At 41.1% G+C, this 27720-nt stretch overlaps 1 protein-coding gene across 2 annotated transcripts in view; it reads left to right on the top strand.

The window, feature by feature from the left end:
- ME2 (malic enzyme 2) overlaps positions 1-27720 on the top strand; it is a 52501-nt gene that overhangs the window by 11708 nt on the left and 13073 nt on the right. The window contains exons 1-9 of one of the 2 annotated variants that reach the window (XM_042454389.1): positions 8312-8407; positions 9161-9281; positions 14045-14178; positions 18397-18546; positions 19621-19696; positions 21097-21258; positions 22235-22338; positions 26026-26135; positions 26261-26358. In XM_042454389.1, coding sequence (XP_042310323.1) covers positions 9174-9281; positions 14045-14178; positions 18397-18546; positions 19621-19696; positions 21097-21258; positions 22235-22338; positions 26026-26135; positions 26261-26358 — 942 coding nt within the window. In that variant the 5' untranslated portion in view covers positions 8312-8407; positions 9161-9173. Of the gene's footprint in view, positions 1-8311; positions 8408-9160; positions 9282-14044; positions 14179-18396; positions 18547-19620; positions 19697-21096; positions 21259-22234; positions 22339-26025; positions 26136-26260; positions 26359-27720 lie in introns of those variants that run through there. The other variant, XM_042454387.1, reaches the window with a different exon arrangement.

Raw genomic sequence — 27720 nt, 5'->3', positions numbered from 1 at the left:
GCCTAAGAAAACCCTATGGTATTCATGAGGTCAGCTTAAGTCAACAGGTGACTTGAAGGCTCACACATACACTCATACATACAAGTGATATCTCAGAGCCATTTCACACATCAGTATTTGTTTTTCTTATCTCCTAACCAATTCCTAAGGTTCAAGGTGGCTTTTAAATGACAGTCCTTTATCTTTTGTAACAAAAACACAGAGGGGAAGCAATAGAATTAGCTCTCAACAGTCTCCAGAGCTTGGGAAACTTACTCATTTGGACTATTATTCCCAGTATCCTACAGCCTTGCTGGCTGGAGAGAATAGTACACAAACTGGTTATTTCCAGAGTCAGAACCTAGGGCCAGGTTGGGCACTATGTTTAGGTTGCTCTGACCCATCATGTGGGGTAGGGTGAATTCATACCAGTTCTCTCTGCCCCCAGTGTATGGAGTCCTGCACATATACTTGGAAATGACATTTTGAAGCCAGTCTGCATTTCCAAGATCCAGCATATGTTGGCTTAAATGCATGCTTTCCCGGGAATGCATGCTTGAGTGAGGCCCATGTGGGTTAAATTTTATGCATGTAGAACCAGCATGGTGTGGTGGTTTGAGCATTGGACTCTGACTCTGGGAGATCAGGGTTCAAATCCCTGCTTGACCCTGGAAACCCATTGGATGATCTCGAGCAGGTCACACTCTTTCAGCCTCAGAAGATGGCAATGGCAAACAAATTCTGCCAAGAAAACCCCATGATAGGTTATGGCACCTTAAGGGTGCCATAAGTTGGAAACAACTTGAGGGTACACAACAGCAACAACAACAGGCCCCACCTTATAGTTGAGTAGGGCTTACAGAGTCACATTCAGGACTTTTTGAACTCTAAGGACTGAGGATATCTCCCCACCATCACAAGTTTCTTCTTGCCTCTGAGCTTAGCAGAAATCCTCACAATAGCTTGGGAAGAGGGAATTTTCCCAACAGCAATATAGTCCTCTGGGAGGCAGCATGGTGTAATGGTTTGAGTATTGGACTATGACAATGGAAACCAGGGTTTGAATCCCTGCTTGGGAAAGCCCCCAGTTCCCAAGCTATTGTGAGAATTGCTGCTAAACTCAGAGGGAACACGAAAGCCTGTGATGGTGGAAAGGTGATATGGAAACCCTAGAGGGAAATCCCTGCTTGGTCATGGAAACCATGGTGACCCTGGGCAAACCACACACTCTCAGCCTCTGAAGACCCCATGATAGGTTTGTCGTAGGGTTGCCATAAGTTGGAAACAACTTGAAGGCACACAGTAACAACAACAGCAGTTTTAACTGTGTACACTGTGGTGGGATGGCTCATTTTGGACAGGCACTTAAGACTTACTGACCTTACAAAAGACCTTCACTGATATCGATCCACATTGCAGCCTGCATTTTTACACTCTTTTGGGGGCAGGCTGAGGTGGTTGAAGGAACACCTGCTCTGATAGACCCTGATGACATCTCCATATGGCCAGTGGAGGTCAATGACAAGGGTATCTTTATTCTCCTTTGCACCATGAATTGGACATGTCCAGAGATATCATCTGAACTGATCTATAAGCAATTGTTGCTGGCTTTTTGAACAAGTAGATAAACTGCTTCTAGGTCCAACGTAGTCTCACAGCCTCTCTGCTTTCTGTTAGATCATCTAATCTTTTCCCCATCTTTCTGCCCTCATACCTTCCTTATTGATCTTTGCCCATGACTTCCAGTCCTTCCGGTCCACCCCATACCTTCCTCTAACTGTCCAAAGGTCTTTTGCTCACTTAAAAGCAACCCATACATTTTATCCTTGTTTCACCTCTTGCCCAGAACAGTTTCCTAAAACTAGAGCTTAGGAAAGCATCCTTTTTGGACCGTAGCACCTAAAACCTCATAGCTGGTATTAAAGAATTTACCCCACATGCTTATTGCTATGATGAAGCCCTGTTTTATGTGCTTTCCAATCCCTGCAACAATTACTACTAGTGTAATTGCTCAATTAAGAAATCCTGCTCAGTTAATCGTGCTTGTTTTTCATTGATAATCAGTTGATTAAATCTGCATATATTGGTACATGAATGAAATAGCAGTTTTGTGAGAGAAAATACTTGAATTTCAAGTGATGTACATATAGGGGACATTCACACTTATTTTTTTGTCCTGTGGAGATCCAGATTTCCATGGTGATGCAATACTAGGATTGATGTTCCCACTACATTTTCCATTGCTGAATCTCTCCATGCCATTTTAACCCTCTTGCCATTCACATTTGCCATCATATCAATTTAAAGTGGAGGCACCTCTATTTCCAGGAACAATGCAGCATGATCTGGATCAATTCAGTAGTGTACTCACACTACTGAAAATCCAGATCGTTGCAGCTCTTTAAAAAAGACATGCTTAAGGACCGGATGTCAAATACACTGGGTTGAGCAGGTTTTTCCATGCCTCCCCTCCCCAGCACTGGCAAACGGCATTGGGTGCATTTGGGTCCAGGGGAATGTTGCGGAATGTTGCAGTGAATGAGGCTTCTGATTAGATTTGTATAGGATCACACACAGGATAGAAGGGCAATCCTATTCCATAAGTAGTTCGTCAGCTGGGGGCAGGTAAATTAATTTGTTGGGAGGAATACTTTCTGTTGGGTTTATAGTGTGGCTAAATATCTGTAAAGATGTTTAATCTTCTCTGATTGATGTCAGCATCTCAGCAGTAATGCGAAGTGGAATATTTTAATTGCTATCAGATTGGAAGCTAAGGATCAGCATTATTTGTACTAAGCTTTCCTCTGACTCTGACTGGTGATGATGGGAATAATACTGGAGGGTATGAAGTTAAGGAAAGGTTCCCTAGCTGGTGGGGAAATGTTCCCTTTTCCCAATGTTATTCCAAAGCAGCTGTGGACTCTCTGTGAAACAGATTTTCATCCTGTATCTGGGAAATCATCCTTCAGGCTGTATACCAACCATTCCACAGAACCTCACTCTGCTCCTTTGCAATGCCAGGTCGGTAAAAAACAAGACCCATATCATCCAGGACCTCCTCCTGGATGAAGATGCCGACCTGGCTTGCTTCACAGAGACCTGGCTGGGAGAGGATAGCACTGCCATATGGGCGCAGGCCCTCCCAGCTGGGTACTCCGTCAGTGAGCAGGTGAGGGGAAGTGGGCAGGGGGGGGGCGGAGTGGCTCTAGTCTATAAGAACCATCTGACCTTGGCCAGGATACCTGTCCGGAACACAGTCCATTTCGAGTGTATGTACCTTAGCCTGAAGACAAGGGATAGTTTGGGGATTTTGCTAGTCTACCGGCCACCCCGTTGTCTAGCAGACTCCCTGACCGAGCTGACACAGCTGGTCTCTGAGCTGTTGTTGGAGACCCCCAGACTTAGTTTTGGGGGACTTCAACATCCCGCTCGAGACCAGTTTAACAGGTGCGGCTCGGGAGTTCATGGAGACCATGACAAACATGGGCCTATCCCAATTGGTCAAAGGGCCCACACATTGTGCAGGTCATACACTCTATGCGGTCTTCAGTACGGAACAGGAATATCTATGGGCGGAGGTGGTAAGTACCTCTGCATTGTCATGGACGGATCATTTCCTGGTCAAGACGAAACTTAGAGCCAATATCTGCCCCACCGGGGATGGCGGACCCATTAGAATGGTCCGCCCTCGAAGGCTGATGGAGCCCATTGGATTCCAGACAGCCTTAGAGGGTTTAATGGTTGGGAATGCCGGTGATCCTGTCGATGCTCTGGTCAATACCTGGAACACCGATCTTACCAGGGCTATCCACACGATCGCTCCCAAGTGCCCTTGCCATCCTGCCCCAAATCGGAGGCCCTGGTTCACGCCAGAGCTGAGGAAGATGAAGCGGTTTGGACGACGGCTAGAGCGCAGGTGGCGGAAGACTCGACTCTTATCCGACAGAACTCTCCATAGGAACTTTCTTCGTTCCTATCGGGAGGCAATACGTGCAGTGAAGAGAGCCTTCTCCTCTGCACGTATTGCGTCTGCAGAGTCCCGTCCAGCAGAGCTGTTTAAGGTGGTGAGGGAAATGACGCAGGTGCCCCCTGCGCCAAATCCCTTACTTAACCCGACGACGACCTGCTGTGATGCATTTAACAACTTCTTTGCAGACAAAATCTCTCAGATAAGAGCCGACTTAGATGCCACCGTTGAAACAGAGTCGACAGGCGAGGCGTCCAGTGACTCCGCTGATGTAGTCATATTGGATCAGCTCCAATCTGTGAGTACTAATGACGTGGACAACCTGCTTGGTAAGGTGAGGAAGACAACTTGCCCTCTCGACCCTTGCCCATCATGGCTGGCCGTCCGGGGGGGATGCATTGATGAGATTCCTCACGGATATCATCGGTGCTTCCTTCAGGGAAGGACATGTTCCATCTTGTTTAAAGGAAGCGGCGGTTAGGCCACTCCTGAAAAAACCTTCCCTAGACCCCCTGGATATGAGGAATTATAGGCCAGTGTCATTGCTGCCATTTTTGAGCAAGGTGATCGAGAGGGCGGTTGCCCTTCAGCTCCAAGCTATCTTGGATGAAACCGATTATCTAGACCCATTTCAAACTGGCTTTAGGACAGGCTTTGGGGTTGAGACTGCCATGGTTGCCTTGACCGACGATCTGCGTCTGAGCATTGACAGGGGGAGTGTGACCCTGTTGGTGCTCTTAGACCTCTCAGCGGCTTTTGATACTATAGATCACGGCATCCTCTTGGACCGCCTGAGGGGGTTAGGTATCAGGGGCACTGCCTTGCAGTGGTTCCGGTCCTTCCTCTCAGGCAGGTCTCAGAGGGTGCTACTCGGGGACTGTAGCTCCAGTAAGAGGTACCTCACTTGTGGGGTTCCTCAGGGGACTATTTTGTCCCCGATGTTATTTAACATCTATATGAAACCGCTGGGTGAGATAATACGGAGTTATGGTGCTGGGTGTTATCAGTACGCTGATGACACCCAAATCTATTTCTCCGTATCTCGTTCGTCGGCCTTGAATTCCGATGGCATCTCTTCTCTCAATGAATGTCTTCAGGCGGTAATGGGCTGGATGAGGAAAAACAGATTGAAACTGAATCCAGACAAGACGGAGGTGCTCATGGTAGCGGCCCCGAAACCAAGAATTGGGTTGCAACCTCCAGTCCTGGATGGGGTCACACTCTCCTCCAGCGACTGTGTTCGCAGTCTGGGGGTGCTCCTTGACTCGTCGCTCCTGATGACAAATCAGGTAAATGCGACGGTCAGGAGTGCCTGTTATCAGCTTCGGCTGATACGCCAGCTGCGCCCTTTTCTGGAAGTAAGGGATCTCGAGACGGTTGTGCACGCGTTGGTAACCTCACGCCTTGACTTCTGTAATGCACTCTACATGGGGCTACCCCTGTGCTTGACTCGGAAATTACAGCTGGTTCAAAACATGGCAGCCAGGCTTGTCTCAGGAACATCTAGGAGGGGCCACATTACTCCGGTTTTGAGGTCCCTCCACTGGCTGCCTATCAGCTTCCGGGCCCAGTACAAGGTGTTGGTTATCACCTTTAAAGCCCTAAATGGCTTGGGTCCAAGCTATCTCAGGGACCGCCTCCTCCCGTACAATCCTCCCCGCGCTCTCCAGTCCTCTGGGAGGAACTTACTGCAGCCTTTAAAATCTAGGCTTGCGGCGACCTCCCAGAGGGCGTTTTCTGCTGTCGCCCCCAAACTCTGGAACGACCTGCTGAATGAGATCCGTCAGATAACATCATTAGACAGCTTTAAAAAAGCGGTCAAGACAGATCTCTTCCGGCAGGCCTTTCCAGATTAACCATCCCGGCCCAGGTTCCCTGATTCCCTCATTCCTCCCGTGGCCCCATCTTAGTGATGGTGAGGATCAACAGAGGGATATCAGGGTTTTTAGTTTTAGTTTTTAACTGTTGTTTTTATGAATTGATATTGTGTTTTAATATGTTAGACTGTTTAATACTGTCTTAAGGGGGGTAGGGATAAAGTGTTTTTAATTGTCATATTTTATATTTTCCTGTTGTTAACCCATTTTAAATGCTAAGGCTCAGTGCTACAGGATTCTGGGAACTGTAGTTTGTTGTGGGACCAGAGCGCTCCAACAGCTCTCTTTCTCTCATTGTTAATATCCCTTTTGAACCAATATTTACCAAATCTTTGTATGTTAGCCATTTTGTTCCCTTCTTTCTATGGCTGAAAAAAGCTTCTTGTATTGACGTCCATAAAGGTAGTTTATTGTAAAACTTATCTCTTATTTTTGCCCAAGTTGGAAACAAGGTTCTCCTTATGTAGTGGTTTTTAAAGTCCTTGTAGGAAACTAGATCTTTATATAATAAATATGCGTGCCAACCCATCTTTCAGTATAACTTTTAAGACAGTGATGGACTGCCCTGTGAAAACTGAATAAAAATAACAATCCCTTCATCTGGCAATAAATCATTAAAAAAATTAAACCTAGAATGTGTTCTGTTGTTTATCTACAGATGGCATCTCTTTTATAAAACGGATTTAATACCATTTTTGGCTATCAGTCCTGTACTGTTTATTGCTTGTTAATTTCCCCTCTGGACTAATTAATTTTAGCAGGCTTGCTAGATTTTGTCTACTGCCACCTTGTTTTCCCCAGAATCTCCCTACGCAAAGCCACTTGTGTTTCTAATACCAACACAGTTTCCGTTGCTTGTGTTGCCATGCAGTGAATGAATAAACTTGGCGGCAAGCCACTCTGAACTAGTGATTGAGACTAAAACTATTTTCTGTTTTTTGGTTTGATTTAAAACTGATTGCAGGGCAGACATTTGCAAGTGCAAGTCAAATTTGTTATTGAGAAAGCATAATGATGATATTCATGTGGGCAGTCAAGTGAGCTGAACACAACAAGGACTAAAAATTAAGAAACAAAAAACAAAACGGCAGCCAGAGTGGATTCCCACATTCTTGTCAAAACATTCCAAAGTAGCTTGAGAGATCTTTAAATCACTGGCAACTGATCTAATAAATACACAATATATAATACATGGCAGTGCCTTTACCTTACGTAACATGGGCTAGGATATGATATGTTCCATCTTGTAAGTTCATTATTAACATAATACCACATCTAGAACGCTGATTGTTCATAGAGTTAATTAGTAACTTGAGATGTAGAATATTGAACTATTCAAAAGCTGACTTAACACCAGCTGCTTTCCTTAGTTCAGGTTTACATTATTTTGGCTTGCATATATGTGCATTTCTCTTCTGGGTTTTTCCTGGAACCATGTAATGTACTATGAGATAATGCTAATTGCTGTCACTGAAGGCGAGTTAAAATTGCATTGGCAGGATGATGAGATTATCATCCTGAGATACCATTTGACTAGCCTGAATATGTAATACAGAGGTGGGCAAAATGTGATTCTGGTAACACATATCCCCTCCCTCCTCGTTGTTTTTGCAGCTTTTGAGCCCTCACATGAGGGCAGGGAAATGTCTAATTTAAAATAATGTAAGCCACTCTGAGAGCCTTTTGGCTGAAGAGCCGGGTATAAATACTATAAATAAAATAAATAAATACTGGGGATACTTTAGCTGTGGATTTTGTGAACTTGGAAGGAGGTTGGTCTTGATGACTCTTGGAGTTGCTTCCAAGATTACAATTCTATGATTATTTGATATACACCTATTTTTAAAAATAAATCACACTCTTTATAATTTAAGTATGGGTCTCTCACTCCATATAAAACACGTTTTTCTACATGTACAGCAGCAATCTCTGTATATGTTGCTTTATAGAGGAGAGATTATACAGGTCTTGTATTAAAGAGATGAGTAGTCTAACATAAAGGGAATGGGAGCAGGGGCTAAACACTGGAGAACATGTGATTATTTCATCAAGTTTCTTTTTGCTTCATTATGCTTAACCATTGCGATAAAGTGGATGTTCTGACAGCAAGATTGTTGTTGTGGTTGTGTGCCTGCAAGTTGTTTCTGACTTGTGACAACTTTAAAGCGAACCTGTCATGGAGCTTTCTTGGTAGGTTTCTTCAAAAGGGGTTTGCTTTTGTCATCTTCTGATGCTGAGAGAGTATGACTTGCTCAAGGGCACCCAGTGGGTTTCCATAGCTGAGCTGGTATTTGAACCCTGGCCTCTAGATTCATAGTCTAACACTCAAACCACTACACCATGCTGGTTCCTAATACAGTACAGTAGTGGGTTATTTGCAAGGAAATAACAAACTGTTAGTACTATTCCTTTGTTATGCTCTCACCAGCGCATCATGTGGGGGAGAGCAAGGTTTTGCTGGGGAGCTTTGCTGATAGGTGGCCTTACTGGCTGGAGGATCTGAGAGTTTTAGTGCAACTCCCACCACACAACAACAACAACAACAACACACATTTCTAAGCTGTGGGCTGGGTAAACCTTTGGGGTAATCCATATGTTGTTCGTTGAACCCATAGTGCTGGTCCTGAGGCAGTCTGGCACCATTGTGAGGAAAGCATGCATTACTTCACTCAGATGGTGTCAATATTCTATTAAGGAAAATCAAAACAAATGCTAGAATGAAATCTGTGGTCTTCACTACTGATCCAGTGATGACATTTGTGGAATCCTGTTGTGTCTTTTGTACCTGTTAGCTTTCTTTCCATCAGTTACTGTGAAGTTTTATGAGCTAATTAAATATCAGAGATCCCATATATTCAACCAGATCACCATTCAGTGTAAAGAACAGCACTAATGCCAACTCTTTCATCTTCTGTTGGGTCATTTATATTCCTCTGAGGAATTTTGTAGGTATAGGTGTGCTTTTAAGGCTGTGGATTATTATTATTATAACTTCAGCCACCATCTTGGGGGGAGAGAGGCAGGCTAGCTCCAACTGCCTGCCTGAAAGAAGAAAAAGCCCTCCTTCCGACCACCATCTTGAGGGGGAGAGAGGCCTGTTATGTTTTATTTTGACTTTGTATTGTACTTCCTGTTGTACACCGCTTTGATCTAATTTGGAAAAGCGGTATATAAACATTATTATTATTATTATTATTATTATTATTATTATTTAGCCAGTATTATTAAAACCTTGCAGGTCAGTATGAATATAATTGGATCCCATTATATTGTCAACATGAAACAAAATTGTCCTTTGAATAGTATGTAATAAAACCTTTTCCTTTTCTCTTTCTAGGCAACTACACAAAATGTTCTCCCGGTTAAAAATAGCTGCTGCACCGTGCACCTTGGCATGCCGTAGTGTGCACACAAAAGAAAAAGGCAAGGTCTTGTTGCTGAATCCCAGAACAAATAAGGTTAGTTGCACAAACTTATAGCATGCCAAATTTTGAATTTGTAACAGTGTTATGAACCTTAACGCAGCCTGAAACCTCCACAGAAGGTTTTTTTTTTTAATGAATGCCAGAAAAGGTCAAGTGAGATAGGAGAGCAAAGCCAGAGGGATCTCAGGCCCGTTCCGCACGCCCCTAACCCTAGTACGTCCTGGGGACGTACAAAATGGTGGCGCCCATTCTACACAGGCGCCACCATCTTGACGCAGCGGATGCTTAGCATCCGCACATCGCACAGCATTAATGACGCCGCGAGTGCGCCGTTGGCACCTTGCGGCATCATTAGCATGCTGCTTCTTTTTTGCGGCGCCGGGGAGCCTCGCAGTTTGGCCGCTGGGGTTCCTTGGTGCTGCTAATGGCGGCGGCAGCAGACCGCCGCTTTCAGGCGGTCTGTAACGTGACTCAGTTAACTTTGGATACGTTTATTAGCCTTACTGAAAATGTGGGAACTTGAAGAAATGGAACAAATCCCATTCCCTTAATAGTGAGTATAATAATGGGTAGTATATTGTTGTTCTTGTTGTGTACCTTCAAGTCATTTCCAACTTATGGCGACCCTATCACAGGGGTTTCTTGGCAAGTTTCTTTAGAGGGAGTTTGCCATTGCCTTCCTCTGAGGCTGAGACAGTGTGATTTCCCTGAGGTCACCCAGTTTTCATGGCCAAGCTGGGATTCAAACCTTGGTCTCGAGTCATATTGCAACACACAAACCACTACACCCCATTGGCTCTTGGGTGGTATACTATACCACCTTAATAGTGAGTATAATAGTGGTTAGTATATTTTACTTGTGTTGGTGAAGCCACTGGTTGCTTGAGCTGTTGTGGTTCCATGGAAGATTTAGTTAAACAGGTAACATAGTGGTTTAAAATCCAGCTTCCTTGAAGGATTGCTGTCAGTTTGCTTGGGATAAAACCTTCCATTTTAGCAGGCTGAGGACTGAGAGAAGGTTCTCAGGGCACAAGAAAGTTGGGGAACAGGGGAATCCAGACAAAAATGGGAAGAATGCATCTGAGGCAGCTGGCTGAGAAAGAAGAAACCACAGAGAAAGGGAATGAATAGCAAAGGAATGAAAAGCTGCCAGTTACAACTGAAGCCTTGGAGAAACTTCAGAGTACATACATTTCTTGCAACAGGAAGAATGAACGAAGTATTAACTCTTAAAAGAGATTTCCCACTTTCCCCAATAACATTGCCACATAGTTTTGGTCTGTTGTCTAATTTGTAGTCAACTGCAATTTGGGCCTAGGATAGGTAAAGATAATGGATGGACTGTGACAAGAATGAGATAATGGGAGAGCCTGGCATTTGGACACAGATGCCCGTTACAGGTCTTGTTTCCAAGAAAACTACCAGAGTTATGTTTACAGAGAGGTAGCTGTGTTAGTCTCTTGCAGCATAAAGAGAAGGGGAAAAAGAACTGTGGCAGCACCTTTAAGACTAACAAGTTTTTATTTTTGTATGAGCTTTTGTGGATATAAACCCTACTGGAGACCTCAGGCCAAGACTGGCCCTCTTGAGGCATGCCAACTTACTCCTCAGTTGCCAAGCCAGAGATGAGTGAGGAAGGCAAGAGAGATGTGGGATGGAAAATCATCTGATATTTTTCATATAGAAATTTTCCACACTATGTCTCTATATATGTTAATCTGTAGTTGTCTGGGCTGTTCATACTCATAAAATCATAGAATCATAGAGCTGGAAGAGACCTCATGCAGGAACTCACCATCAAAGCACCCCTTACAGATGGCCATCCAGCCTCAGTTTAAAAACCTCCAAAGAAAGAGACTCTATTACACTCAGAGGCAGCATATTCCACTGTTAAATAGCTGTTATACTTCACTGTTGTATTACAGTCAGTCATGTTAGATGGCTTAAATATTGCGACCTTCTATTAAGCCATCATATAAGTTATTCTGTAAGTTATTTTTTTAAGTTGAAATAGATCTGATAAGTGGAGGAGGGAGGGAGGGAGTTAAGCTGAAGGTTTAAGAGCCTTGGTGGCGCATTGGTTAAATGCCTGTACTGCAGCCACTCACTCACAAACCATAAGGTTGTGAGTTCAATACCAGCAAAAGAGCTCAAGCTCGACTCAGGCTTGCATCCTTCTGAGGTCGCTAAAATGAGTACCCAGATTGTTGGGAGCAATTATCTTACACTTAGTAAATCGCTTAGGGAGTGCTTAAGTGCATTGATAGGCAGTATAGAAACATACTTGCTATTGCTAAGGTTAAGGTACATCTCCCAAAAAATTAGTGGTCTCTCAGGTACAGTCATTTTTTTAAAAAAACATAAGGGATGTATATGCTACTCTCTTCACATTATTACAAATATTCCAATAAAAATAATTCCCATATAAAATGTGACTGTAACACTGAATTTAAAAAAATTCATATAACCAAAAGTGCCAAATCAGATAAAATTATTTCAGTCATTTACAACTTTCCTGAACGTTTTCCAGTTCTATTTGTTTTTGGAAAAGGCATGTGATCTACTGTCCTCTCTCCAAATTTCCAGTAAAACTAGTATCTGAACAGAGAATTTATATCCTGTGGAGGGTAGAGCAAGATAGAATTATAGAATCATAGACTCCAAAGGCCATCCAGTCCAACCCCCTGTCATTCAGGAACTCTCAATCAAAGCATACCCGACAGATGGCCATCCAGCCTCTGTTTAAAAACTTCCAAGGAGGGAGACTCCACCATCCTCTGAGGAAGTGTGTTCCACTGTCGAACAGCCCTTACTGTGAGGAAGTTCCTCCTAATGGTGAGGTGGAATCTTTTCCACCTCCAGATAGAACTTTGACAGACTGATTTCTCCCCACCCCAGAAGATTCTGCTGACTGGAGCAATAAGGAATGATAAGACACTGGCACCGAGGTCACTGCCGGGTTTATTGTTCAACTTGGCATTTGTTTTATTGAAACTGAATGGTAAGAGGATTAAGAATGCTAAGTGAAAGTCCGGTCAGATAGATGTGGCGGAGCAGCTTGATTGATATAAGACTGCGGCAAGAAAGGTGATATAAAAGCCAACAGTGTCTCTTTGCAAATGTCTAGCCTTTTCAATAATAATATTCACATGTTTATCACATTTTAAAGCTAGACATCCTGCTAAGCCCTAAAGTGTCCATCTTGGGAGTTATGCCTTCAAAGAAGAGGAGCCCTCAGAACATCTTTGACTCTAAAGAAAGCATTACAGATAAGGTTTGAGATTAGTGGCATAGATCCCCTTTCTTTTAGAAGACAGAATGGTTCACAAAAGCTAAAGCTTTGTTCTGTGTGATGGACCCCCTCCTTCATAGCAGATTGCAGCTCAGGAAATGAAGGGTATTAAAAAGATGTTTGGCTCACTGAGATCCAATCTTATTTTTTTTTTTAAAAAACAGCCAAGCTTTTATGAGAAGCATTGGGCATGGTTGGCTGGATTAATTAGTTGATGGTTGATAAATAGAACAGGGTCATGTTTTCATTTTCCTTAGAACATTTACATTCAAAAAGACTTATGAGGGGGGCTTGGAGGATGCAGTTGTCTTTGTGTACTGCTTGTGAGATTCCATATTCATCTGTTTGGCCACAGTGATGAACAGATTACTAGACAGGCTAAACCTTTGGTCTGATTCAGCAGAACAGTTGTTGTGTTCTTCTAGGATTACAGTACAGTATTTAATTGCTTTGTTAATTAAAAATATTCATAATCACTTAATAAATATAATTGTTATTTCCCATCCCAACTAACAATGCAGCAGAATAAATATTTGTAATTTATTTTCCAGGTAATTATGGTGTGGAGTAGTGGTCTGAGGGTTGGACTGGGACTCTGGAGACCAGGGTTCAAAGCCCAGTTCAGCCATGGAAACCTACTGGCTGACCTTGGGTGACTCACACACTCTCAGCTTCAGAGGATGGCAGTGGCAAACCCCCTCTGAAGAAACTCACCAAGATAACCCATGATAGGGTTGCCTTAGGGTCACCATAAACCTGAAACGACTTAAACGCACACAACAATTATGAAAACAGTGAATGGCAAACACTACCTAAGTTTTCAGTTAGAGCTTGAGAAAATGAGGTTGTAGGAGTACAGTTTCTGGAATCCCCCAACTAATGTGGCCACTGAATAGTGCTGTCTGGGAAGGATTCTTGGAGTTGTAGTCCAAACAAGTTACCTTTTTCCATTCTGTGTTTCATATACATTCATTCCAAAATCTGTCCATCCCATTTCTGTAGCCATTGTGATTTTTGACAAAGCCATTTCTCTTTAAAATATGAAGAGTACATTTGGTTAGCCGAACGACAAAAAAAATCACTTTATTCACCAATTCATTGCAGGTGTTGGGGTGTGTGTGTGTGTGTGTGTGTGTGTGTGTGTATCATTGGCGCACTTGCTGAGGATAGTGATCCAGTGGTGTTTGCTGTTGCTAATCCCTGCAAATTTTTTGATTCTTCTTTTCTTTTTTGGCATTGCTACCTGTTTGGCTGCTGATCTGAGCTAACAAACAGTGAAAGAAGCAGGAAGAAAGAGTAATAACCTTGGCAACATTTTTGAAACTGCAATTCCCAGAACATGTTGGGAAGTGGTATATATTGTACCCAGGTCACAAATCAAGTAAAATTAACATCTTCAGAGATGAGGAGGTGGGGTCCCCACTTGTACCCATTGCTTTCCTGAAACTCAGTACTAACACTCCATGGTTTAACATAGTCTTTGGTCTTCCTTTCTTGTCTCTAGGGCATGGCTTTTTCATTAAAAGAACGACAAATACTTGGACTCCAAGGACTTCTACCTCCAAAAATAGAGACGCAAGACATCCAAGCCTTACGTTTCCATAACAATGTGGCAAAAATGACAGACCCTTTGGAAAAGTAAGAGTGCATTGGATGACATGCACACCATTTATTTTATTTTTAAAATTCATTCTTGAGATTTGGATAAAATACTATTCTGTTTGTGATTTGAGCAAATGTTGGGGTTTTCACAAGATCAACACAGAAGGTCCTAAATCTACTGGGGGTGGGGGGGAATGTCAGTTTGCAATTGATTTTATGTAGGAACAGTCAGTTTATTTCACCAGAATATGATAAATGTATTTTTTGGAGTATGGCTGCCACCTGCCAGAATCCCTGGCCAGCATATTTTGAAACTGATCTTAGTAAGAGAATGTTCAGCAATGGTGAATGTATGTGTGGCAAAATGTGGGTGCCCTTGAAGCATCTCCTAAGTATACCTTGCTCTATTTTCTGTTTGGCCTGTCTGTAACTCATTGTCACTTGATCCTTTTTTCCTCAAATACTAGGATAATTACTGTCTTGAATATTAATAAATACTCACTCTGTATCTAGATAACAGATATACAGTCAGCCCTCCACATTTGTGGCTTTGACTTTTGCGGATCTGATTATTTGCGGTTTTGATCAATATGTTCTCTCTAGGAATCTCTAGGTCCTCCAGCACAACTCTGTGGTCAACTTTTGTGAGATGTTGCACTGGAGGACCTAGAGATTCCTAGAGAGAACACTTATCTAGGCATTAGTAGGTACTGCATCACAATTCTGTGGTCAGCTTCTAGCAGTTGTTAACCATGGAATTGCGCTAGAGGGCCTAGAGATTCCTAGACAAATGTTCTTTCAAGTTAAAAAAATGTTTCTTTTTATTTGCAGTTTTTCCACTTTCATGGGGGTCTTGCATAACTTAACCCCAGTGAATGTGGAGGGCCCACTCTATTCACTTTGTCTCTCTCTCTATATATATATAGATAACCTGTACGTGAAGCAAATTCTCTGCATAAGAGAATAACAATTATCAAGAACCATATCACCATACATACTTTGACTATATAGAATCATATTTGTTTCTTCCCATCTAAGAAGAATTGTACAGCCTGATACAACACTGTTTTTTTAAATGACCACACTACGCTTGTCTCATAACGAATAGTTCAGTGCAAAATTTTAAAACATCTCCAATTTGTTTGCTGTTGTGCAGAATGCAAAACTTGTATCAACTGGAATGCACATTCTATCTTAAAAGGCTTTGCTCCATAACCGAAATCAATAATAATAGCTTGACAAACCATTTGTTGTGATTTGTTAACAAATGCAGCTTATTCAGTTGAATATTTAAGGAAGGAGAAAATGTTTTTGCAGAGAAACCACAACTGCCGAATACCCCCTGGGCATGAAACGTCAGGTACATGAAAAAGCAAAACAGTGAGAAATCTGGATGCCAATATATAGTATATCAAGCTGTGCCTCTGAGTAGACCAAAGGATGCACACTGACATGAAGATAATTGTGTCTTGATACAAAGATGTTCTAAGAACACCTTTTAATCTGGACTGGAATTAGCCACTTCTAACAGTTCTTGTGGAAATGGCAAGAACAGCATTTAAGTTTAATAATAATAATAATAATAATAATAAACAGTTTATTTATATCCCGCTTTTCCAATTTTTGATCAAAGCGGCGGACAAGTTTAAGTAAAAAAACATCAAGATAAAAACAATTAAAACAGTATCTAAAAACAATCACAATAACAATAAAAGCAACAGGTTCAGCTGAGTGGGGAAATCCATAAACATCACAAGGTCATCAAACCGAGGGGGTGAAACATGAAGTAACATCTCATGGGGGGAAGGCTTGAGAAAAGAAGAAGGTCTTAAGGTTCTTCTTAAAAGTTTCTAAAGATGTGGTGGAGCGGAGCTCATCTGGAAGATTATTCCATAATCTTGGGGCCGAGATGGAAAAGGCCCGTTGCGAGGTCCTTGCATAATGTGCAGTTGGGACATCTAGCAGATTCTTCCCTGCTGACCTGAGTAAGCGGGGTGGATTATATGGGGAGAGGCGGTCCTCCAAGTACCCTGGGCCCAAGCCATTTAGGGCTTTATAGGTCATAACCAACACCTTGTATTGAGCCCGGAAGCGCATAGGCAGCCAATGAAGATCTTTCAGGATTGGTGTTATATGTTCTGACCTGGAACACCCAGCGACCAGTCTCGCTGCCATATTTTGCACTAATTGTAGCTTCCGGGTTTGGTACAAGAGTTGCCCCATGTAGAGCGTGTTGCAGAAATCCAATCGAGAGGTTACCAGAGCATGTACTACAGTTTCAAGGTCCCTCCGGTCCAGGTAGGGGCGCAGCTGGCGTATCAGCCGAAGCTGATAACAAGCGCTCCTGACTGCCGCATCCACCTGAGATGACAGCTGGAGCGACGAGTCCAGGAGCACTCCCAAGCTGCGGACCGAGTCCTTCAAGGGGAGCGTGACCCCGTTCAGGACAGGATGGCAAATCTCACCGCCCGGACCTGGGGAACCTATCCCCAGTACTTCCGTTTTTTCTGGATTCAAACTGAGTTTGTTTTCCCTCATCCAGCCTATTACCGACTCCAAGCAGGCATTTAGAGGAGAGACGCCATCCCTAGTCACTACATCAGTCGGAGACACATAGAAACAAATTTGGGTGTCATCAGCGTACTGATAACACCGTGCCCCGTATCTCCGCATGATCTCTCCCAACGGTTTCATGTAAATGTTAAATAGCATGGGAGACAGAATGGCTCCTTGAGGGACACCAGATGTCAGTTCCCTCTTATCGGAGCAGACGTCCCCCAGCTGCACCATCTGGAATCTACCCGAGAGGTAGGAGCGGAACCACTGGAGCGCAGTGCCCCCGATACCCAACTCCTTCAGGCATTCCAGAAGGATACCATGGTCAATGGTATCGAAAGCCGCTGAGATATCCAAAAGCACTAACAGGGACACGCTTCCCCTGTCCATGCCCAGACGGAGATCATCGACTAAGGCGACCATGGCAGTCTCAACTCCATAGCCTGCCCGGAAGCCGGTTTGAAATGGGTCTAGAAAATCCATTTCATCCAAGATCGATTGAAGCTGGAAAGTGATCTGGAGACCTTTACCATAGACTATGCCAGAAATGATGAGAAGCCCAGTTCTGAAGGGCAAAACAATATGGACAAGGAGAATGGCTTTATGCCTTACTTTAAATGAGTCTCACTCTGGAAGCTTTCAGAAGCAGAAATGACCATTTTAGTTTTTTGTGGGGTGGAGCAGGGGAGAAGGGATTTGGAGACAGGCTCCACAAGATATTTGGAGCTGTATAAAAGCATCCTTTAGGAGGATGCATGTGATTCCTAGACCACAGGATTCCCACATCTGACTTACAACCTGTAGAAGGCTTTAAATAAAAATTCCCTTTCCATCTCTTCTCCAGATTTCAACCTAGCAAATAGGATGGAGATAGCCAGAAGGAGCACAGGAACAAAACAAAACCTTAGCTTTTCTTGTGATCTCACAAATCAGTTGAGGTGCTTTAACTAAAGGCCAAATACAGAGAACAAAACCATATACAGTATTCCACACATGTAGTGTTTCCCCTTCTAACATTATCAGCTTTTGAAAGAGTCCTCAAAAGTTGTAAGGGCCAATGGAGAAATTTGGGTGGTGGTGAAAAGTAGGAGAAAGAAACCGTTTCATCTTTTTTCCTATTCGGTAATTTTCCTGGTCAAAATCTACCCAGCAAGAAAAAAAACTTTAAAAAAACTGGTGTGTGTGTATGACTGAGAGAATGCTAAAAAACCTTTGAGTATTCCAGGCCTAAGAAAATCCACAGGTCACCAATAAGTTAACAGGTTACTTGAAGGCACATACCTGCATACAGTGTTCTTATTTTTTTCCTCATGTGTGCCTATTATCAGTAAAGCAGCTTGAGGGGCTTGTGTATCTATATTTTGAGCCAAAAATGAGTGGAAGAGAGTGGCATACCACTTTCCTTTCTCTTTCTACTCCTTCCTGCTACCTACATCTACCAGCTTCTGGCTGTCCTTTCTGAATATTACAGCCTCTGAGGCTGCTTTTCATTAGAAAATTGCAATGTTGGAGCCTAAGTACTGAGCCGAGTGTAACCTGTTATTTGATCCAGAGAAGATACCAACAGCACAAGAGAATGATCAACCAAAATGGAAGATGGGAGGCATTTTTCATTATTTTGTTTCCACTTTCATATCATTTTCTTAGTGCCAGGGTGTATCCAGAAATGTAATCTTTTCCACACTGCTTCATTTACAGATACATCTATGTCATGGGAATGCAGGAAAGAAATGAGAAGTTATTCTACAGGGTATTGCAAGATGATATTGAACAGTTAATGCCGATTGTTTATACCCCAACGGTGGGCCTAGCATGTTCCCAGTATGGCCATATATTTAGGAGGCCAAAGTAAGGACAGCTTTATATTATTATTGCTGTTGTTGTTGTTGTTATTATTATTATTATTTGAATGATTCTCTCTGGAGCTTATTAGAATGACAGTTGCCTCACCCTTAAAAGTGAAAATCAATTATCTTTTTCTTTCTTCTTGTTACCTTTTTTTAATAACTTGATAAACCAATGTGGAAAGTGATGGTAGTATGTATAAAAACCAAAAGTTTGCCACCAAAGAATTGGCTATTTTTGTCCAAATTCACATCTGAAATGTGGCTTTCACTGCCAGTTTCTTGCCTCTGGTCTTCTCTAAACCTCTCCACTGTACTCTACACCTTAAACTTTCTTCTTCATCTACTCTCCTTCAGTTTCTGTTTTGCACTCCATTGCATGCTCTGTGCCACCTTTGGAGTTGCTAAACTGAGATCGAAGTATTTTAAATAAAGTTCTTTGTACCCTTTCTTCAGCTGCTACCATTTGGAGCTTTCCCATCAAATGAAATCAATTCCTACTCCTTTGCTTTTATATGTAGCTATGCCTATGTTTATGGGCCCAAGCATGAGGTTTTCAACCCATCCAAACTAACAACTTTTCCTTCCCATAGATTTAATTAATTATGACCTCTGCATTGTTCACTATAGGTTAAAAATTGTTTGTTGTTGTTGATGATGATGCAATAACTAAATAGCCTCTTCTTTAAAATGATGCATCATTTTGCATTCATGTTCACTAAGAAAAAATATGTTAGGACAACCATTTTTCGCTCATTTTCTCCTCATAACTGAGCTGCACCTTGGATGTAGACCTTAAGTATACTTGCCAGGATTGATTGCTGATGTGTAGAATTATTTCTACCTTTATTTCAGATGAAAGAGGCATTGGATTAATTTTTCATTTTCCTGACTCTATAAGCTTGTAATAATGCAGTGTTTTATAAATCATAAGGTTAATTTTGTCTTTTAAAAAGAACTGTACTTCATGTGGTTTATTAAAAGAGAAGATGCATTTTAGCAAACCGTTTTCTGCAAAGAAAAGCTACGTTTTACATGTATGGCTGGTGAGAGTTTTTCCATTTTTATTTCCTTACAGAGGATTGTTCATAGCCATAACAGATAGGGGCCATATTAGATCTGTTGTGGACAACTGGCCAGAAAATAACGTGAAGGTAATGCTTTGATATCTCTTCTGTTTTTACCCTAATGCCAGCTTAATATTTTCAGATGGGAGATAATAGACAAATACTTGGTGGTAGCTTTGCAACCTGTTCCCTTCATAGTAATTGCTGGCAGCTTCCCATTTTGGAGAAAAAACCCCTTTCCCAGCCTAAAGCAGATAAGCTCCTCCTGAAATTGGGCAGAGAGATCAATCACACTGCTTGAAGGCTTTTTGGTGACCTAGGGCTTGTCTCCATATACAGTAAAATCTGATCTGCCCTGGCTTTTCCAGATTTGCAGTGACACTGAGGCTTGTCTGTACTGTAAAAAGTGATAGGAAGGCTATTCATAGCAAATTCGGATTAAACGGCAACACATCCCCCCCCCCATGCAGAAGAGGTATCAGTGTAAAATAGCAACCTTCCATGAATTATTTCCAGCCACAGAACAACCATTTTTTTAACCTGTCTATCAGGGATGTGGACATGCATAGGAGAGTAGGTAAATGCAAAGAGGTGTGCCTGTATGCATTTGTGTGCATATGCACAGAATTTTTTTAACAACCAGCTTAAAGTGCCACAGAAGGGCAGTGACTTTCAAGTTCTCCAGAATTTATCCATCAGGTACCTAAATTTTGAATTGCAGATCCCAGGATTCTCAAGGGAAGAGGAATAAAGTTATTTAGTTGTCACATCTACAGGATATATAGGGACTGGGAACAAAAGCTGATAACTGAGTCTGTCCATAGGTTGGAAGAGTTGAATTTTGGACTACAGCTCCCAGAATCCTCTAGCAACTTGAAGATCCAGGGGGTTGTAGTCTAAAAAAATTTCCGTGTTCTCAAGCTGTCTTGTCCAATATTAGGGATTGTTTTTGACAGCAGCAGGTCTTTAGGACCTCAAGCAGAGATCTTTTGTAACCCTTTCATCTTGGAGTCCCATTAATTGGAGCTGACAAGGATTGAACCATAAACCTTCTCCATGAAAGATATGGGCTTATTCCACTGATCTCTGCTTATGCTTTTTTCATATGTTGAGGTTGCAGTGTGTTGGACATTCATTTTCAAAAACAACTGTTCCTCAGTGATATTAGGAATTTAGTGCCTGAATTTGTCCCCGTTGTGCAAACAGCTCTCTGTGCTGAAGCCATTGTACTGTAGTTAGGGAGGTACTGCCTGAAGCAAGGCTTGTTGTTACTACACATGGAAATGTTTTGGGGTAATGATCTCACCACCAAGCAGCATAGGAAGCCAAGCCTAAGTTTAATTATGAAAATAATTGCTTTGTCCTAAATACCACAGATACATTACTTCTTATTTGAAGAAAAAGATCATGTAAAAGTTTATAACACGATTGCTTTAACTTTTTGTGTGTGTTTCTAATGCAGTTACATTTCCACTTGTTCCTTCAAGGCTGTCGTTGTCACAGATGGAGAACGGATCTTGGGTCTTGGAGATCTGGGTGTTTATGGAATGGGAATTTCTGTTGGTAAACTCTGTTTGTATACTGCATGTGCAGGAATACACCCCGATAAGTGCCTGCCAGTGTGCATTGATGTTGGCACTGACAATCAGGTATGTTGCCAACTCCCCCTGTCCCTACAAAGCGCCACCTGTAACGTATTGGTCACATAGCACCCACCACTTCCATGAGAGATAACCTAACCAAATTTGCCTATATCTGTTCTAATTGTCCCAGAGCTAGGGAAATAGGTGGGATAGAAACTAACATCATTGTAATCATCAAATTCTATTTATTCTTGCTTAGCAGTGGTTCGGTGCCAAAAATGGACGGAATAAATTTCTTGTGCTCTGCTTGGCTATGGTACCCGTAGTGTCCCAGCCAGGCAAACCTGCAGGGATGGGAAACCACCAAGTTTGACTTGGTATTGTGTAGCCAGTGTCAAAAATGGCCAGGGAAGGCCTTTCTTGTGCTCTCTTTGGCTGTGGTACCTATAGCACTTCAGCCAAGCAAACCTGCTTTAACTACTAAGATTGACTTTTGACCCTTTTTCAACTTATGTGTTTATACTAACAGAATAGAATCTGATTGTTAATATTTTCTCTGATGGACTGATTGAGTAAACTTTTAAGCCACCCACTAACCAGAGTTCTCAAGATGTGTACAGTCTGTTAAAAATTACAAAATACAACAATAAGGCAACACTGTATCACAATGATAATAAAAACAGAATGTGAAATCAAGATAAATCTGGAACCAGGGTAAAAACATTTCAGGATGTAAAACCAAATTAAAACCTACAGCAGGATAAAAGTACAGTTATAGAACAGCTTTTTAAAAATGACCTTGGGGAGGACATATCACCAAGTAGGTGTTACAACTGAAAATGTTCTCCTTTCAATGCAAATTCTTTCCAACAATTCCCCAGAAGTCATCTTTGGTTATTTTCAAACAGATCAATAAGTGGTTTAAATCCAGGTAGCATGACTCATGTCTTTTTCAGCAGTCCACTTTTCCAGCAAATAGAACAAAATAAGTTGGTTGTTTATGGCTTGATCTAACAGCTTCCTTTCATCCTTTTACTTCTAGACACTTCTGCAAGACCCATTTTACATGGGACTGTACCAGAAACGAGACCGCTCACAGCTTTATGATGACCTAATTGATGAGTTCATGGAAGCCATCATAGGCAGGTATAAACCCTGAATTAGTTCAGTTGTACCCCTCCCAAATGTGCAGTTGTACCAGTCAATAAATGATTCTTTACGCATTCCTGGATGGCGGGGGGTTGGTGTGGATGGCCCTTGTGGTCTCTTCCAACTTTATGATTCTATGACTGGAAAGTTTTAATGGATCAAACACTTGGGCAATCTTAATAATACTAAAAAGGGGGGGGGGTTTACATAAATTCCACATGGTAATGCTGCTTCTTACACAATTTCTTTGAGAACCTTGCAAGGAAGGCTAGTGTGGCAGTCTCTTGTATTAAAGAGCAGGGGGGCTGTGTCATAGATAAATCAATGGTCTTACTTAATAAAATGTTGATTCCATTGGTCCTCTACAGAGATAGGGAAAAAAGGTTTTGAACCCAGTATTCGTAATCCAACATGGGGTCTTATTGTTGATCTTGGACCTCTGGAGCTTGTCCACCCTTGTTTTAGAAGGAAAATGTTGGAGAAAGTGTCCTGAGAGAATGAAAGGCTGCTCCTGGTCATACTAAGGCCATCCTTTGCCTGAGAAAATCCTATGAAATTTATGGGGTTGCCATAAGTCAACAGTTAACTTGAAGGCACATACCCACACATCATGGAAATGTCCTTGAACAAAAAGACATGTTGAAGCACCATGTGTAATTCAAAGTACCCTCCATGTTTTCAGTGTACTGTACCTTACTCCAAAGTAAATGTATGTAGAATAGATTGCAGGCAACCTTTGTTATACTAAATAACAATCACTATCCTTCTATTACTTATGGTTTGATCATTTAATAGTTCCTGATTGATAATTCCCAGGGAATTATCTTGGAGAATAATTCCTGGGGAAGCACAACTGCACAGGAGTCTTGGGGGAATAATTTTACCAGGTGATTTCAGGAAGGCAGCCTAGTTTTAGAGAGAGATCAATCCCCTGCCCCACATTCTGCTGCTGCCTATGCAGAGTATTAGTATATATTGAAAATAGGTCCCTTGTTGCAGTGAAAGTTTTTCCCCTCCCAATTATTATTTTGTAGTAGTAATGACAGAAGACCCATTGGAAAACAGAAATATTAATAAGGGCATTAGAGAGATCTGAATCGGCTACAGGTTGCAAAATTAATAAGAACAAATAAATTATTTTAACTAAAAATGTGCCAAAAGAAGAATAAGAATTGATAGAACAATTTGGAGGTATGGAAATAGGGGAGAAAGTTAAAACTTAGGGATCCAAATTACCAGGAAGACAAGTGAACTATTTCAAAACAATTATACAAAATTATGGAATAAGATTTTAAAAGATTTGATAAATTGGAATAGGTTAAATTTGTCTCTTATAGGAAAAATATCAACAATAAAAATGTTCATTTTACCCAAAATTCTTTTCCTATTTCATATGTTGCCTATAACATCAGAGAATATCTTTAAAGATTGGCAGAGAGATATAGCTAAATTCATTTTGGAGGGGGGGACTATATTTTGAAGCATGTTGCTTTTTTAGGATACAGGAATGGATAATACTGAAAGATAACAGGTTATTAGAAATGGAAGGATGTGGAGTGTGATATGGGTGGCATGCATATTTGGCATATGCTAAAGATAGACAAAATGAAAATTTCTCAAATTGTTGTATTAGAAAAGTCCTAATTAAAATTTAGAACAAATATAAAAGGAGAATCACACCAAAAATGCCTACCTGGATCTCCCCCTACACATTTTTTTACAGAAAGGAAATGAACAGAGAAGAAAGTTGGATTAAATATAAAAACATCCTAAAAACAAGGACCCAAATTAATTGTGAAATCTAAAGAGGAATTACAGGAAGAAGGATACTCTATAAATTGGTTTGTTCATAGACCAGGGGTGGGCAACCTGCGGCCCACGGGCCGGATGCGGCCCGGCGAGGCCTTGGGACCGGCCCCAGCCCAGTCCTGCCACCGATTGCCGCCAGGGCCTTTGGGGGGCAATTGTCTATAGAAGCCTCAGAAACATGCATTTATATTAACATTTTTTTAAAAAATCAGCAATTTTTTTTGCGTGTCCTCCATTTTTTTAAAAAAAGTGTCTTCCATTTGAAAATTTTGTCCTACATTTGTCCTGGTTTATTTATATATTCAATTTTTTTTAAAAAAAATATTTAATTATTTATTTTTTGGCTTCAGCCTCCCAGTTGTCTGAGGGACAGCAACCCGGCCCCCAGCTCAAAAAGATTGCCTACCCCTGTCGTAGACAATTGTATGAAAGATTTATAATGGACAAAAATTATATGGGTTCAATAAAGAAGGAGAAAGAACAGAATTGAAAAAAATTAATTGATAAGAAAGAGAAAATAATTGGGAAGTTATATGGAACATTATTAAAATATAAGATGAAAAAAGAAAAAGTTACAGAGCCAAAAATATAGGCCATTCAATACAAATGGAGCAATGGGGAAGAATAGGAGTAAATGGAATTAAATATACAGTCTCTCGGTGCCTATGGGAAAATTTATATAAGATATTTTTCCAATGGTAGTTATTGCTGGAAAAGAGTGCAAAAATTTATAAATTGAAAAACAATAAGTGTTGGAAATGCAAAAAAGAAATAAGAACTTTTTCCCATTGTTGGTGGGGGTGTAAACAGGCAAGAAAATATTGGGATATGATTAATAACATGTTAAATGAAATATTAGAATTGAAGCTATTCCAAAACCAGAATTTTACTTGTTGGGAATAATGGATGAAAATTTTATTTCATTTGATTTCAATAGCAAGGATATTGTTTGCTCAGAAGTGGAAGAATATGGAGGTTCCAATTAAAGAAAAGTGGCTTCATAAATTTTATGATATATTGGAGATGGACAAATTAATGCAATTATTAAGAGATAAATCAAAAGAGCAATTCTGTAAAGAGTGGGGGAAAATAATAGAGTTCTTGGGGGGGGAAAGATGGGGAGATTTTTCAACATTTAACATCTAAACCAGTAAAAGAATGTTTACTATGAAACAGGAAAGCATACAAAATCACATTATAGAGGACAAATATTGATGGGTAGGAAGTCTGTATGAATGGTAAGAATGAGGAGAATTGAAAAAACTGAAGATTTAAATACAGAATATAAGACTGAAATGGTAGTGAAGAGAAAATAGAAGGAGTAGGATTAGTGAAGGAAGTAAAACTAAATGATTGAGGGTATGAAGATGTGCAAAGAAGGTATGAGGGAGAGTAAGGTTGTTGATATGAAGGAAGGATGGTGGTATGGGAGGTAGAAAATAGAAAGAAAGAGTAAAGAAAGTTTAACGATAAGAAGGTTCAAGATTTTTATAAATAAAAGTTAATAATAATAATAAGAGGAGAGTATATGCTAAAAGTTGGTAAGGGAAGGTAATGGTTTGATATTGGAGAAGGTGAAAGGTTGGAGGAAGGAATGGTACGTATTAATGTAAGATGTTTTAGATATTTGGTTGTGTTTTTTAATTGCTTTTGTTATTGAATTTGACATGTATTTTTTTTTTACATAATGTAAATGTACATACAAAGTTTATAGATTTGGGTTTGAATGGGTTTGTATGTATTTGTTTATGTTACATGTTTTATGCTGTATGTCTTTTTAATCAATAAACATTAAAATTAAAAAAAGGAAAAAAATAGGTCCTTTGTTCTGGTTAAACAGATTTTTAAAAAATTATTATTTTGCCACATTTCTAGGTATGGTCAAAACACCCTCATTCAGTTTGAAGACTTTGGCAACCATAACGCCTTCCGCTTCTTAAGGAAATACAGAGAAAAATATTGCACTTTCAACGATGATATCCAGGGTAAACGGCTCCCTTTAGTCACCTTGCACATACCCAATAAACCCTTTTTGATTCTCTTTGGCTGGCTGGATATTTCTGTGTGTGCCTTTCTGGCTGTTCTCAGAGAGATTTGCTTCTCCTCCCAGGAACAGCAGCAGTGGTCTTAGCTGGATTGTTGGCAGCGCAAAAAGTTACTGGCAAACCCATTGCAGAGCAGCAGATCTTGTTCCTTGGTGCAGGAGAGGTGAGTTGTGCATTCAAGACAGGAGTTCAGCTCCCTATTTTTTATGGATCTCCCAGTATACTATGGGAATGATTTGTGGGGCCAGGATATATGCAAGACTATCTATATGAGCCTGCCTAAAATCTAAGACCTTCAGCAGAAGTTCAGCTGCATGCTCTGCCACCCTGCGAGGTTAGACTAGTGGGTAGATATGACAGCTTTTTGTCTGCGGTAGTATTCCCACTGACCAACTTCCTCCCAAAGGAGGTCAGTCTGGCTCAGTGCCTTCTGTGTTTACCATGGGCATCTAAAACTGCTGTTTTACATAGTGTTCAGTTCTTAAAATTTGGAATGGATGCTTTGTCTTTTTTTCTTTTAAATTGACTGTGGTTTGAAAGCTATTTTTAAAAGAGAGATTTTAAGTCTGTTTTTAAAATGTTCTTATTTATGTACTTAGTGTTTTTAATATTTTTGCTTGTTTTACACCATCTTGAAGGGCCCTAGTGAGGTGATAAACAAATGCCACAAATAAATAAATATGAAGAAGTGCAGGAACTGCAGTAAGGAATAAGGTGTTCAGTTGTCTGCAAAATACCACCTCCAACTTGTTCCAGCCCACCGTGTGTTCACCCAGTTGTTGCACCACATTTTGCTTTAGAGTTGCCACAGTCCTTTGAATTTTGGCAGCTAGCTCATGTTATAGTTTTAAAAGGAGGAAGGTGAGAAGCACCAGTTCTGTACATACTTGCCAGGAGCTAAGTTCCACTGAATATGGAAAGGTTTACTTTTAAGAAAATATGCATAGGATTGCATTGTGAGTTGTAGTCATACTCCAGCTGAAATCTTCCTAGAGGTTTCTGCTAGTGCAACAAGGAGCCCTAGTGGTGCAGTGGTTAAATGCCAGTACTGCAGCCATTCAAAACCACAAGGTTTTGAGTTTGATTCCTGGCAGGGCTCCAGGGTCCACTCCGCTTTGCATCCTTACAGAGGTTACTAAAATGTGTATCCAGCTTTTGGGGGGCAGCTATCTTACACATTGTAAACTTTAGGAGTGTGCAGATTCCTTTAATTTATTTTGGTTAATCTGGTGGTTTCCATGTACTTGTCTTCATCATAAATTATCCCAAACCTGTGTATGCTGTAGGGGATTCTAAGAGGTATTGTAATATGCATGTTGGATTTGTCAGAGGTGCTGACCAGTCTTCTCTGAGCTCACAAAGAGTTACAGAGTGTAACCCAGACTCCTCTTTTGTGGGAGGTAATTGCATCTTTCAGAAAATTTATCCACCACTATTTACGTACTTGGATTTCAGTTTTGAAAGCCATTTGACCAACTGATTAAACAGTGATTGCTTAACAGCTTTGCAAAATGACATGTTTTCC

This window comes from Sceloporus undulatus, chromosome 2 (genome assembly GCF_019175285.1).
Source record: "Sceloporus undulatus isolate JIND9_A2432 ecotype Alabama chromosome 2, SceUnd_v1.1, whole genome shotgun sequence".
Taxonomy (NCBI): Eukaryota; Metazoa; Chordata; class Lepidosauria; order Squamata; family Phrynosomatidae; genus Sceloporus; species Sceloporus undulatus.
The sequence above is the reverse complement of the archived record's forward strand: the minus strand, read 5'-3'. Positions and strand labels throughout refer to the sequence as shown.